The following is a 16,158-nucleotide window of genomic DNA, read 5'->3' as shown; positions in this document are numbered from 1 at the left end:
TGTATCCTCTATGTTCCGTTCCAGTGTTTTACATTTACATTTTAGTCATTTAGCAGGCGCTCTTATCCAGAGCGACTTACAGTAGTGAATGCATACATTTCTACAACTCATACTTTTTTTCTGTGCTGGCCCCCCGTGGGAATCGAACCCACAACCCTGGTGTTGCAAACACCATGCTCTACCAACTGAGCTACAGGGAAGTGTTCTACCAGCATTCTAACTTCTATCCTCTAGTCTACTCTATGTTCCGTTCCAGTATTCTACCAGCATTCTAACTTCTACTGTATCCTCTATGTTCCGTTCCAGTATTCTACCAGCATTCTAACTTCTATCCTCTAGTCTACTCTATGTTCCGTTCCAGTATTCTACCAGCATTCTAACTTCTACTGTATCCTCTATGTTCCGTTCCAGTATTCTACCAGCATTCTAACTTCTACTGTATCCTCTATGTTCCGTTCCAGTATTCTACCAGCATTCTAACTTCTATCCTCTAGTCTACTCTATGTTCCGTTCCAGTGTTCTACCAGCATTCTAACTTCTACTGTATCCTCTATGTTCCGTTCCAGTATTCTACCAGCATTCTAACTTCTACTGTATCCTCTATGTTCCGTTCCAGTATTCTAACAGCATTCTAACTTCTACTGTATCCTCTATGTTCCGTTCCAGTATTCTAACAGCATTCTAACTTCTACTGTATCCTCTATGTTCCGTTCCAGTATTCTAACAGCATTCTAACTTCTATCCTCTAGTCTACTCTATGTTCCGTTCCAGTGTTCTAACTCCCTTTTTCTTGGTTGCGTTCCAGGCCAATGATCCAGATTCTGGCCTTTGGGGTGAAGTCAAGTACTCCATTTATGGTTCCAGATCTGATTTGTAAGTATAGTAGAGTCCTGCCAACACCAATGATTGTTGGACATGATGATCTGTGTAAAATCACTTCCTCAGTTGATGTGGAGCCAGTTGAATAGATCAAAATGGGCAGAAATTATCACTTATACAATATCATTATTTGTAACATCTGGTTATGCATTGGGACAGATGATTCTTTATATTGGGACACTACATTACATCCCCTTTTTTTACCCTTAAGTGTGACTTTACTGTATTTACGTTTTTAAATAATCTCTTAAATAATCTCTTAGGTTCTTCCCCTTTGATTGTAAAATGGGAGCAGCCAGTATCCCAGTATATTGGCTTGGCTCTGCTGGTAGACAGTAGCTCCTCTCCTCTCTCCTGTAAAAGCTTCCTCTAAGATGGCAGCAAGATACTGACTGGTTAATCTCGTAATTGGATTGTAGGGTAAGAAATAGCCTGCCAGGCTTGGATGCCTCATGTGGAGAGGGCCAATTAACATGCAATGTGACAGCTGGAGCTCTGCTATGGAAAGCAAGCAAGACAGGCAGGCTGCAATACAGGCAGTACATTGAAAAAATAAGTGTCAATTTATCTTCCAGTTCTGCTTGCCGTCTTGACACGGGAAGTCAAATTCTAAATGTGTGAAAGTTAAGAAGTTGCTTTAAGAAGTTGCTTTGTATTTGTTAATTTTCACAGGGAATACATTGTGTAAAGAAAATGATTGAAAATGGCTGAATATCTGCCACTTTAACAACATTGGACATACAAAATGTGTACTGGACAAATAATTACCTTTGTGGATAATACAGAAAACTTTATCCAGCATCTAGACCACAGGACTTCTTAACATATTTTTACTACAAATTTTAATCCAAGATTAAACTGTAGCTGTCAATATACTACCAATATACTCCTAATATACTGTCAATATACTGCTAATATACTGCCAATATACTGCCATACTGTCAATATATTACCAATATACTCCTAAAATACTGCCAGTATACTGCTAATATTCTGCCAATATGCCGCTAAAATTCTGCCAATATAAGGCTATCATACAGCCAATATACTGCCAATATACTACTAATATACTGCCAATATACTGCCAATATACTGCCAATATACTGCCATACTGCCAATATACTGCCAATATACTGCCATACTGCCAATATACTGCCAATATACTACCAATATACTGCCAATATACTACCAATATACTGCCAATATACTGCCATACTGCCAATATACTGCCAATATACTACCAATATACTGCCAATATACTGCCATACTGCCAATATACTGCCAATATACTACCAATATACTGCCAATATACTGCCAATATACTGCCATACTGCCAATATACTGCCAATATACTACCAATATACTGCCAATATACTGCCAATATACTGCCAATATACTGCCAATATACTGCCAATATACTACCATACTGCCAATATACTGCTAATATACTACCAATATACTGCCAATATACTGCCATACTGCCAATATACTGCCAATATACTGCCAATATACTGCCAATATACTGCCAATATACTGCCAATATACTGCCAATATACTACCAATATACTGCCAATATACTGCCAATATACTACCATACTGCCAATATACTGCTAATATACTACCAATATACTGCCAATATACTGCCATACTGCCAATATACTGCTAATATACTGACAATATACTGCCAATATACTGCCAATATACTGCCAATATACTGCCAATATACTGCCATACTGCCAATATACTGCCAATATACTGCCAATATACTGCCAATATACTACTAATATACTGCCAATATACTGCCATACTGCCAATATACTGCCAATATACTGCCAATATACTGCCATACTGCCAATATACTACCAATATACTGCCAATATACTGCCAATATACTGCCAATATACTGCCAATATACTGCCATACTGCCAATATACTGCCATACTGCCAATATACTACCAATATACTGCCAATATACTGCCAATATACTGCCAATATACTGCTAATTTACTGCCAATATACTGCCATACTGCCAATATACTGCCATACTGCCAATATACTACCAATATACTGCCAATATACTGCCAATATACTGCCAATATACTGCTAATATACTGCCAATATACTGCCATACTGCCAATATACTGCCATAATGCCAATATACTACCAATATATTACCAATATACTGCCAATATACTGCCAATATACTGCTAATATACTGCCAATATGCCGCTAAAATTCTGCCAATATAAGGCTATCAAACAGCCAATATACTGCCATACTGCCAATATACTACTAATATACTGCCAATATACTGCCAATATACTGCCAATATACTGCCAATATACTGCCAATATACTACTAATATACTGCCAATATACTGCCAATATACTACTAATATACTGCCAATATACTGCCAATATACTGCCATACTCCCAATATACTACTAATATACTGCCAATATACTGCCAATATACTGCCATACTGCCAATATACTGCTAATATACTGCCAATATACTGCCAATATACTGCCATACTCCCAATATACTACTAATATACTGCCAATATACTACTAATATACTGCCAATATACTGCCAATGCGCTCTTTGTTGTGTCTTCCAGGTTTCTCATCCATCCGTCTTCAGGCATCATATACACCCAGGCCTGGGCCACTCTGGACGCTGAGGTAAAGTCCAAGTACAACTTCTACGTGAAGGCAGAGGACACAGAGGGCAAGTACAGCCTGGCGGAGGTGTTTGTCACCGTCCTGGACATCAACGACCATGTTCCAGAGTTCCATGACAGCCTTGTGGAGCGGACCATGGTCATTGGTGCACCTGTTAGAGTAGAGGTATGTACAATAGCTAGCTATAAGATAAGATGAGAGTGGCCTCCTGAGTGGCGCAGCGGTCTAAGGCACTGTATTACAACCGGCCGTGATCAGGAGTCCAATAGGGCAGCGCACAATTGGCCCAGCGTCGTCCGGGTTAGGGGAGGGTTTGGCCGGGGGGGTGCTTTACTTGCCTTATCGCGCTCTAGCGACTCCTTGTCACAGGCCGGGCGCCTGCAGGCTGACCTCGGTCGTCAGGTTTCCGGGTTAAGCGGGCGGGTGTTAAGATGTGCGGTTTGGCAGGTCATGTTTTGGCGGACGCATGACTCGACCTTCGCCTCTACAGAGCCCGTTGGGGAGTTGCAGCGATGAAACAAGATCGAAATTGGGGAGAAAATGGGGGTAAATTATAGATCCCTAAAGGAGGTACAGTATGTACAGTAGCCATGTGGTGTGTAGAGGTGTTCCCTAGTGGTTCACTGGCCATCGGTCTGGTTTGGTCCTAGAATACACTGTATGAATCATTACAACCCTAGTTAACACTGTATGAATCATTACAACCCTAGTTAACACTGTATGAATCGTTATAACCCTAGTTAACACTGTATGAATCGTTATAACCCTTGTTAACACTTTATGAATCGTTACAACCCTAGTTAACACTGTATGAATCGTTACAACCCTAGTTAACACTGTATGAATCATTATAACCCTAGTAAACGCTGTATGAATCGTTACAACCCTAGTAAACGCTGTATGAATCGTTATAACCCTAGTTAACACTGTATGAATCGTTACAACCCTAGTTAACACTGTATGAATCATTACAACCCTAGTTAACACTGTATGAATCGTTATAACCCTAGTTAACACTGTATGAATCGTTATAACCCTTGTTAACACTTTATGAATCGTTACAACCCTAGTTAACACTGTATGAATCGTTACAACCCTAGTTAACACTGTATGAATCATTATAACCCTAGTAAACGCTGTATGAATCGTTACAACCCTAGTAAACGCTGTATGAATCGTTACAACCCTAGTTAACACTGTATGAATCGTTACAACTCTAGTTAACACTGTATGAATCATTACAACCCTAGTTAACACTATGAATCATTACAACCCTAGTTAACACTGTATGAATCGTTACAACCCTAGTTAACACTGTATGAATCGTTACAACCCTAGTTAACACTGTATGAATCATTACAACCCTAGTTAACACTGTATGAATCGTTACAACCCTAGTTAACACTGTATGAATCATTACAACCCTAGTTAACACTATGAATCGTTACAACCCTAGTTAACACTGTATGAATCATTACAACCCTAGTTAACACTGTATGAATCGTTACAACCCTAGTTAACACTGTATGAATCATTACAACCCTAGTTAACACTGTATGAATCGTTACAACCCTAGTTAACACTGTATGAATCATTACAACCCTAGTTAACACTGTATGAATCGTTACAACCCTAGTTAACACTGTATGAATCATTACAACCCTAGTTAACACTGTATAGTGGATGTTGGATGATAATTACCTGAAATGTAAAATGCGAGCATATCCAGAACCGCTTCAGTATATATACAGTATATATATATTTAAGTAATGTGTTTGGTTTTGCCACTTTTTCCTTGTTTCGTTCAGGCAATAGATGCCGATGCAGGGTCGCCCAATAACATCATTGAGTATTCCATAATGCAAGCTGAGCCGAACAACATCTTCGACATCAACGCGGAGACTGGAGAAATCAACCTGAAGTCGTACATCAAGTCCATGGAGATCGTGCAGAACATCACCAAGCAGAAAGACTGCAGGTGGTCTCTGGTTGTCCAAGCCCGGGACCGAGGGTCTCCGTCCTTCAGCACTACCGCCGTGGTCAACATCGACATCACTGAGGCGGTAAGTTCAATGTTTCCTGACCTTAACCCTAACCGTAGAGTTATAACCCTAACCTAACTCTAACCTTAACCGTAGAGTTATAACCCTAACCTAACTCTAACCTTAACCTTAACCTAACTCTAACCCTAACCTTAACCTAACTCTAACCCTAACCGTAGAGTTATAACCCTAACCTAAACCTAACTCTAACCGTAGAGTTATAACCCTAACCTAACTCTAACCTTAACCTAACTCTAACCTTAACCGTAGAGTTATAACCCTAACCTAAACCTAACTCTAACCCTAACCTTAACCTAACTCTAACCCTAACCGTAGAGTTATAACCCTAACCTTAACCTAACTCTAACCCTAACCGTAGAGTTATAACCCTAACCTAAACCTAACTCTAACCCTAACCGTAGAGTTATAAACCTAACTCTAACCCTAACCTAAACCTAACTCTAACCCTAACCGTAGAGTTATAACCCTAACCTAACTCTAACCTTAACCTAACTCTAACCCTAACCTTAACCTAACTCTAACCCTAACCGTAGAGTTATAACCCTAACCTAAACCTAACTCTAACCCTAACCTTAACCTAACTCTAACCTTAACCTAACTCTAACCCTAACCGTAGAGTTATAACCCTAACCTAAACCTAACCCTAACCGTAGAGTTATAAACCTAACTCTAACCCTAACCTAAACCTAACTCTAACCCTAACCGTAGTGTTATAACCCTAACCTAAACCTAACTCTAACCTTAACCTAACTCTAACCCTAACCGTAGAGTTATAAACCTAACCTTAACCTAACTCTAACCCTAACCTTAACCTAACTCTAACCCTAACCGTTATAACCCTAACCTAACTCTAACTTTGACCTAACTCTAACCCTAACCGTAGAGTTATAACCTTAACCTAACTCTAACCCTAACCTAACCCTAACCCTAACCCTAACTCTAACCTTGACCTAACGCTAACCTTAACAGTGGAGTTATAACTCTAACCTTAAGCTGACTCATAACCCTAACCTAACTCTAACCCTAACTCTAACTCTAACCCTAACCTAACTCTAACCCTAACCTATCTCTAACCTTAACCTAACTCTAACCCTAACCCTAACCTAACTCTAACCGTAGAGTTATAACACTAACCCTAATATAACCGTAATGCTGACCCTAACCCTAACTTTAATCTACCGTAATTTCCGGACTATTAAGCGCACCTGAATATAAGCCGCACCCACTGAATTTTAAAAAATATATTATTTTGAACATAAATAAGCCGCACGTCTATAAGCCGAAGGTGCCTACCGGTACATTGAAACAAATGAACTTTACACAGGCTTTAACGAAACACGGCTTGTAACAAAAATAAATAGGCTTTAACGAAACACGGCTTGTAACAAAAAATAAAAAATTAGCAGTAAGCTTTAGTTGTCTTTTTGCACTGAGTCAATTCCTCACGCTGCTGTTTCCAACGTCTTATCATCGACTCATTAAGACCAAGCTGCCGTGCAGCAGCTCTATTTCCTTTTCCAACAGCCAGATCAATCGCCTTCAACTTGAAAGCTGCATCATATGCATTTCTCCGTGTCTTTGCCATGATGAGGGTGACAAAATGACTACCGTAATCAGAATGATGGGAAGTTTGAGAGCGCTCGATTTAATCTAAACAGTAAACCAAAAAGTTGTTTGACCTTAACCCGTTCAGCAATTTCATTGGTCTAATGAAAGGTCCATGCCGCCAAAAAACTGAGCACGTCACAGAATGTGTTTTTTTGGAGAAAAAAAAATTGAAAGCGCGAAAAATCCATATATTAGCCGCGTCATTGTTTAAGCCGCGAGGTTCAAAGCCTGGGAAAAAAGTTGCGGCTTATAGTCCGGAATTTACGGTACCGTAATGCTGACCCTAACCCTAACCTAACTCTAACCCTAATCTAACAGTAATGCTGACCCTAACCCTAACCTAACTCTAACCCTAATCTAACAGTAATGCTGACCCTAACCCTAACCTAACTCTAACCCTAATCTAACAGTAATGCTGACCCTAACCCTAACCTAACTCTAACCCTAATCTAACAGTAATGCTGACCCTAACCCTAACCCTAATCTAACAGTAATGCTGACCCTAACCCTAACCCTAATCTAACAGTAATGCTGACCCTAACCCTAACCCTAATCTAACAGTAATGCTGACCCTAACTCTAACCCTAATCTAACAGTAATGCTGACCCTAACCCTAACCTAACTCTAACCCTAATCTAACAGTAATGCTGACCCTAACCCTAACCCTAATCTAACAGTAATGCTGACCCTAACCCTAACCCTAATCTAACAGTAATGCTGACCCTAACCCTAACCCTAACCTAACAGTAATGCTGACCCTAACCCTAACCTAACAGTAATGCTGACCCTAACCCTAATCTAACAGTAATGCTGACCCTAACCCTAACCCTAACCTAACTCTAACCCTAATCTAACAGTAATGCTGACCCTAACCCTAACCTAACTCTAACCCTAATCTAACAGTAATGCTGACCCTAACTCTAACCCTAATCTAACAGTAATGCTGACCCTAACCCTAACCTAACTCTAACCCTAATCTAACAGTAATGCTGACCCTAACCCTAACCTAACTCTAACCCTAATCTAACAGTAATGCTGACCCTAACCCTAACCTAACTCTAACCCTAATCTAACAGTAATGCTGACCCTAACCCTAACCTAACTCTAACCCTAATCTAACAGTAATGCTGACCCTAACCCTAACCTAACTCTAACCCTAATCTAACAGTAATGCTGACCCTAACCCTAACCCTAATCTAACAGTAATGCTGACCCTAACCTAACTCTAACCCTAATCTAACAGTAATGCTGACCCTAACCCTAATCTAACAGTAATGCTGACCCTAACCCGAACCCTAATCTAACAGTAATGCTGACCCTAACCCTAACCCTAATCTAACAGTAATGCTGACCCTAACTCTAACCCTAATCTAACAGTAATGCTGACCCTAACCCTAACCATAATCTAACAGTAATGCTGACCCTAACCCTAATCTAACAGTAATGCTGACCCTAACCCGAACCCTAATCTAACAGTAATGCTGACCCTAACCCTAACCCTAATCTAACAGTAATGCTGACCCTAACTCTAACCCTAATCTAACAGTAATGCTGACCCTAACCCTAATCTAACAGTAATGCTGACCCTAACCCTAATCTAACAGTAATGCTGACCCTAACCCTAATCTAACAGTAATGCTGACCCTAACCCTAATCTAACAGTAATGCTGACCCTAACCCTAACCCTAATCTAACAGTAATGCTGACCCTAACCCTAACCTAACTCTAACCCTAATCTAACAGTAATGCTGACCCTAACCCTAACCTAACTCTAACCCTAATCTAACAGTAATGCTGACCCTAACCCTAACCTAACTCTAACCCTAATCTAACAGTAATGCTGACCCTAACCCTAACCTAACTCTAACCCTAATCTAACAGTAATGCTGACCCTAACCCTAAACCTAACTCTAACCCTAATCTAACAGTAATGCTGACCCTAACCCTAATCTAACAGTAATGCTGACCCTAACCCTAATCTAACAGTAATGCTGACCCTAACCCTAACCCTAACCTAACAGTAATGCTGACCCTATCCCTAACCCTAATCTAACAGTAATGCTGACCCTAACCCTAACCCTAATCTAACAGTAATGCTGACCCTAACCCTAATCTAACAGTAATGCTGACCCTAACCCTAACCCTAATCTAACAGTAATGCTGACCCTAACCCTAACCCTAATCTAACAGTAATGCTGACCCTAACCCTAACCCTAATCTAACAGTAATGTTGACCCTAACCCTAACCCTAATCTAACAGTAATGCTGACCCTAACCCTAACCCTAATCTAACAGTAATGCTGACCCTAACTCTAACCCTAATCTAACAGTAATGCTGACCCAATGTTTCTGTAAAATAAACGAACGATGATAAAGCCTTGTGTTCTTATTTTTATTTGATTTAGTCTTGTGCTGTTGGTGGTAGCTGCACCAGATTCAGCTGCCCTGCGCGCTGGGTAGGAGAACTGTTGCCATTTTCAACATTTCATATGTCTGTAGGTCGAAACTCTGCCTTCCTGGTGGGCCCAGAGAGCAAATCAAATGCACTATAAACCTACCGCTGGCCAATCGGATGGCTCAGATTACCGTGTCTGGTGGGCCCAGAGAGCAAATCAAATGCACTATAAACCTACCGCTGGCCAATCGGATGGCTCAGATTACCGTGTCTGGTGGGCCCAGAGAGCAAATCAAATGCACTATAAACCTACCGCTGGCCAATCGGATGGCTCAGATTACCGTGTCTGGTGGGCCCAGAGAGCAAATCAAATGTACTATAAACCTACCGCTGGCCAATCGGATGGCTCAGATTACCGTGTCTGGTGGGCCCAGAGAGCAAATCAAATGCACTATAAACCTACCGCTGGCCAATCGGATGGCTCAGATTACCGTGTCTGGTGGGCCCAGAGAGCAAATCAAATGCACTATAAACCTACTGCTGGCCAATCGGATGTCTGCGGTGACGTAGCAGGTGTAAAGAAAGATACAGCAGAGTTGATACTGTGAGATTTCAAAACCTTTAAAACCACGACTAGAGAGATACTGTCAACAAATACAGCAAAGAGCTGTTGTTTTTATGCTTCCTACAAGAGCACAAAATATTTACATTTCTAGATGTCTTTGAAAAGCCATTCAGGTAAATAACCTTTTTTTTTTAATGTTTTAACTTAAAGTGGCAGTGTTGTATTTTGATACAGGCTTGAATAAGCTAAGTAGCCAATAGTCAGAGGGTAGCATCATTTGTCTGACTCTTTGTAATAATAGTATGGGAATAATAATACATTTTATTTTCTAAAGTGGTATTTTGCATCGAACAACACAACAACATTTCAGTCACCTCCTTGTGTGAAGGACACGTAGATAAACAGGTTAATGTCAAGCCCTGCATGTTTTCTGGGAATGTAGGTTTACATTGAACACCACACATTGGCTGCTACTGCAGGCTGAATGATAGAACAGCTATTTCCATGTTAAAATGTTATGGGATGCATTTTCTCCATTGTTTTTGATGATAGGACACTCTAGTAGGACTACATTATGATCAAATAGCCACAGCAGCCTACTTGACCACTGTTAAAACTTTAACTTAAAGTGTTAACTAACCCAAACCCATAGCCATCTAACCTTAACTAACCTAAACTCTTAACATAGCCTTCTAACCTTAACTAACCTAAACCCTTAACATAGCCTTCTAACCTTAACTAACCCAAACCCATAGCCATCTAACCTTAACTAACCCAAACCCATAGCCATCTAACCTTAACTAACCCAAACCCTTAACATAGCCATCTAACCTTAACTAACCTAAACCCTTAACATAGCCATCTAACCTTAACTAACCCAAACCCTTAACATAACCATCTAACCTTAACTAACCCAAACCCATAGCCATCTAACCTAAACCCTTAACATAGCCATCTAACCTTAACTAACCCAAACCCATAGCCATCTAACCTTAACTAACCTTAACCCTTAACATAGCCATCTAACCTTAACTAACCTAAACCCTTAACATAGCCATCTAACATTAACTAACCCAAACCCTTAACATAGCCATCTAACCTTAACTAACCCAAACCCATAGCCATCTAACCTTAACTAACCTAAACCCTTAACATAGCCATCTAACATTAACTAACCCAAACCCATAGCCTTCTAACCTTAACTAACCCAAACCCTTAACATAGCCATCTAACCTTAACTAACCCAAACCCATAGCCATCTAACCTTAACTAACCCAAACCCATAGCCATCTAACCTTAACTAACCCATAGCCTTCTAACCTTAACTAACCCAAACCCATAGCCATCTAACCTTAACTAACCCAAACCCATAGCCATCTAACCTTAACTAACCCAAACCCATAGCATCTAACCTTAACTAACCTAAACTCTTAACATAGCCTTCTAACCTTAACTAACCCAAACCCATAGCCATCTAACCTTAACTAACCTAAACCCTTAACATAGCCATCTAACATTAACTAACCCAAACCCTTAACATAACCATCTAACCTTAACTAACCCAAACCCATAGCCATCTAACCTTAACTAACCTAAACCCTTAACATAGCCATCTAACATTAACTAACCCAAACCCTTAACATAGCCATCTAACCTTAACTAACCCAAACCCATAGCCATCTAACCTTAACTAACCCAAACCCATAGCCATCTAACCTTAACTAACCCATAGCCTTCTAACCTTAACTAACCGAAACCCTTAACATAGCCATCTAACCTTAACTAACCTAAACCCTTAACATAACCATCTAACCCAAACCCTTAACATAGCCATCTAACCTTAACTAACCTAAACCCTTAACATAACCATCTAACCCAAACCCTTAACATAGCCATCTAACCTTAACTAACCTAAACCCATAGCCATCTAACCTTAACTAACCTAAACCCTTAACATAACCTTAACTAACCTAAACCCTTAACATAACCATCTAACCTTAACTAACCTAAACCCTTAACATAACCATCTAACCCTTAACATAGCCATCTAACCTAAACTCTTAACATAGCCATAGCATATTTTAAACAGTTTACTATACTATACTAACAACTATACTGAAGTAACAAACATGAAGTCATTTCATTTCAGGTCCAGTGTCTATTTGAGCCCCTTTGTCAGAAGAACAGCGTAATCTCTATCTCTCATATCAACCAGGGACCCAGTAGCTGTCAATGTAGTATTTTATGAACCTGTCACAGGAACATAATCCTCATCAGAAACATGCTAGTGAACAGATGGAACAGCCAGTTCTGATGAGCCCACCAGCAGGGCACCACGTAGGGAATAGGTTGCAATTTGGGTCACATCCTAAGCCTCTATGATCAACAGTCACAGCAGGCTGGGATGAATGGATCAGCGTCAAAGCATATATCGTAATATCATATACGCCAGTTAACAGATGTTTTTATCCAAAGTGACTTACAGTACAGTGAGTACATACTTGATTAGTGCATGTGTGAGCTTCCTGTGGGAATTGAACCCCCAACTTTGGTGTTGCTGGACCCATGCTTTTACCAACTGAGCCACAAAGGACCACCTGCAGTCATCACGTTGCTACTGTTATAGAGATGTAGTCTGTCTGGGGCTCCTCTGTCAGTACTGTTATAGAGATGTAGTCTGTCTGAGGCTCCTCTGTCAGTACTGTTATAGAGATGTAGTCTGTCTGAGGTTCCTCTGTCAGTACTGTTATAGAGATGTAGTCTGACTGGGGCTCCTCTGTCAGTACTGTTATAGAGATGTAGTCTGTCTGAGGCTCCTCTGTCAGTACTGTTATAGAGATGTAGTCTGTCTGGAGCTCCTCTGTCAGTACTGTTATAGAGATGTAGTCTGTCTGGAGCTCCTCTGTCAGTACTGTTATAGAGATGTAGTCTGTCTGGAGCTCCTCTGTCAGTACTGTTATAGAGATGTAGTCTGTCTGGGGCTCCTCTGTCAGTACTGTTATAGAGATGTAGTCTGTCTGGGGCTCCTCTGTCAGTACTGTTATAGAGATGTAGTCTGTCTGGGGCTCCTCTGTCAGTACTGTTATAGAGATGTAGTCTGTCTGGGGCTCCTCTGTCAGTACTGTTATAGAGATGAAGTCTGTCTGGAGCTCCTCTGTCAGTACTGTTATAGAGATGTAGTCTGTCTGGAGCTCCTCTGTCAGTACTGTTATAGAGATGTAGTCTGTCTGGGGCTCCTCTGTCAGTACTGTTATAGAGATGTAGTCTGTCTGGGGCTCCTCTGTCAGTACTGTTATAGAGATGTAGTCTGTCTGGGGCTCCTCTGTCAGTACTGTTATAGAGATGTAGTCTGTCTGGGGCTCCTCTGTCAGTACTGTTATAGAGATGTAGTCTGACTGGGGCTCCTCTGTCGGTGCTTGGATCATCTGAGTCCTGACCTCACTGCTTGCCTACATGCTTTGGACCAAAATGGTGAATGTTTAAAATGTTTGATAATCTAGTCCCGTGATAAAAAGTATTTCTCTTTGTGCTCTTTTACAGACTCAAGTCAATGGGCCTATGGCAACCTTTTTATTGCAAAGTAGAGACAATCCAATGAAGGCCCTAGGCATGGTCGCTGGCGTCATCAGTATATTGGTAGGGGTTACTGTCTTAATCTCCACGGCTACGTTCTTGCGCAACACCAAGTCCAACAGGATAATGCCGGCACGACGCATCGTCATCAGACGGAGACCGCCAAGGGACCGCAAGCCGTGGACTTTTAACGTACCGTTCCGTGGTAACGGAAATGACTCGTCGAACAAGTTCATTGTAGGTGACCCGGAAGCAGGGAGTGTCAACGTCAACAACAAAGGCGGCCCCCGGTGGTCCAGGTCAAAACCCAAGCCTACGCCCCCTAGAGCTCCCTGCCTGCCCCCTCCATCCTGCCCTCCTCCGTCCTCCAACACCAGGCCCAGTGAGAGGCCCCGGCCCTGCGAAGCAGTGCCCACCGTCTCTGGGGGCCTGACCTCCAAGGTTTCCAGGGGATCCAGCCAGAGCAGGGAGATCAGCATCAGCTCTGACACTTCTAGGATCCCCGTCAGCTCAGCCCTGGTCTCTGAACTCAAAATGAGACTAGAGCAGAAAATCATTGAGAGCAACTCAAGCTATTATTGAACCTGATAGTTGTAATGTGCTTGCACTCTAACCAATCTCTCTGTAATTGTCTCGACTTCTGAAAGTTACTCAGTCCTAGGATTGTAAAACTACAAATGTAAAAGAATGTTGAGGACAGCAGGTTAATTTCCTTTAAAATGTTATTGAGGACACAATTTCAAAGCACGTCCTTTGTCAAAGCAATGTTCCAACACATTGTATTGAACCTATTTAATCCAACCAGTTCTACATGTGTTCTTAAAGATGTTAACATCATGTTTGATACTCGGGCCCTGGTCCAGAATAGTGCAGTATTTAGGGAATAGGGTGCCGCTTGGGATGCACACTCTGTCATCCAGCATTAGAAATAACTAGACATGTTTCCGCTCTGCCATCTTGAGATCATGTAATGTGATCCTTGTTAGATAAGTCTTTGCATTGCTGCCATCTTGAGGAAAACAACATGTTAACAAGAATGTCTGAGGGGGAAATACTGAGCTATGTCTGAGGGAAAGATTACTGCACATTTATGTGTAAACACAACTGGACATATGTTCCTGCCATTTCCTGAAAAGTTGTATTTTATTTGCTTTAAGACAATGCAATGTTTTCAGTAATAGTGCTTAAATATATATAATACGGATTAATATGTAAACTATGTTGCCTGGCAAATGTACTCACTTTTACTTGTGCATCAGAGTGATAATGCAGCTAACTGTATATAAGACAGCTATAAAACATGAGATATTCTTGACAGGATAAATGCCATTTAAAACATGAAGTGCTCATGCACCTCTGTAGTGACATTCATTTTTTTTTTTCAATTTAAAGTTTTCTTGTGTTTCAATCAACCAACAAAACACATTCACAGATGTGACAGACTTAAAAAAAACTTTTTTTTTAAACTGAAAATAATAATTTTAAAAAAAATGTAAAGACTAAAAAATAATAATAATTTAAAAAAAAAACTTGCAGCAGCACTATCAAGGTTCTTGTTAGCTATTTCCAGCCTTAGCTGAGACGACGAGCAAATAATTAGTTTTTACAGCACCTTACACAACATGTATCTGCTCATTTCCCTAATCACCCCATTCACTCTGTCCAATGTGAAATATAGTTAAGTAGTGGAGACCAGAGTCTATCAAACTTGGGCTGTCTCTTGTGGAGGTCATAAGTGAGCTTTTCAAGAGGGAGAAAGTCAACAATCTGGTCAATCCACATTTTAAATGTAGGAGAAGAATTAGTGTAGTGACATTCTAATGGAGTTGGTCATATTTTGAAGTAGAGACGTAGAGGATTCTGAAGCGCTTGTTTCAAATGACTTGCTTTTTTTCCCTTAAATACTTTTGCATTTCTAAAGGGTAAACTTTTAATTGGGTGGATTGGTGTGTGATTGGTGGTGGATTGGATTGGTGTGTGGATTGGTATTGGATTGGTATTGGATTGGTGTTGGATTGGTATTGGTGGTGTGGATTGGTATTGGATTGATGTTGGATTGGTGTTGGATTGGTGGTGGATTGGTGTTGGATTGGTGGTGGATTGGTGTTGGATTGGTGGTGGATTGGTGGTGGATTGGTGTTGGATTGGTATTGGATTGGTGTTGGATTGGTGGTGGATTGGTATTGGATTGGTATTGGATTGGTATTGGATTGATGTTGGATTGGTATTGGATTGATGGTGGATTGGTGTTGGATTGGTGGTGGATTGGTGTTGGATTGGTGGTGGATTGGTGTTGGATTGGTATTGGATTGGTGGTGTATTGGTGTTGGATTGGTGGTGGATTGGTGTTGGATTGGTATTGGATTGGTATTGGATTGGTATTGGATTGATG

General features: G+C 40.7%; 1 protein-coding gene across 1 annotated transcript in view; it reads left to right on the top strand.

Moving 5' to 3' along the window:
• Nucleotides 1–15,833, top strand: part of LOC106589931 (cadherin-related family member 1) — a 56,351-nt gene extending 40,518 nt beyond the window's left edge. The window contains exons 15-18 of the mRNA XM_045710225.1: nucleotides 806–873; nucleotides 3,499–3,727; nucleotides 5,371–5,625; nucleotides 13,734–15,833. Coding sequence (XP_045566181.1) covers nucleotides 806–873; nucleotides 3,499–3,727; nucleotides 5,371–5,625; nucleotides 13,734–14,348 — 1,167 coding nt within the window. The 3' untranslated portion in view covers nucleotides 14,349–15,833. The remainder of the gene's footprint in view (nucleotides 1–805; nucleotides 874–3,498; nucleotides 3,728–5,370; nucleotides 5,626–13,733) is intronic.
• Nucleotides 15,834–16,158: the final 325 nt, after the last annotated feature.

The sequence above is a fragment of the Salmo salar genome, chromosome ssa28 (assembly GCF_905237065.1).
Source record: "Salmo salar chromosome ssa28, Ssal_v3.1, whole genome shotgun sequence".
NCBI lineage: Eukaryota > Metazoa > Chordata > Actinopteri > Salmoniformes > Salmonidae > Salmo > Salmo salar.
This window is presented reverse-complemented; position numbering and strand designations above follow the sequence as displayed.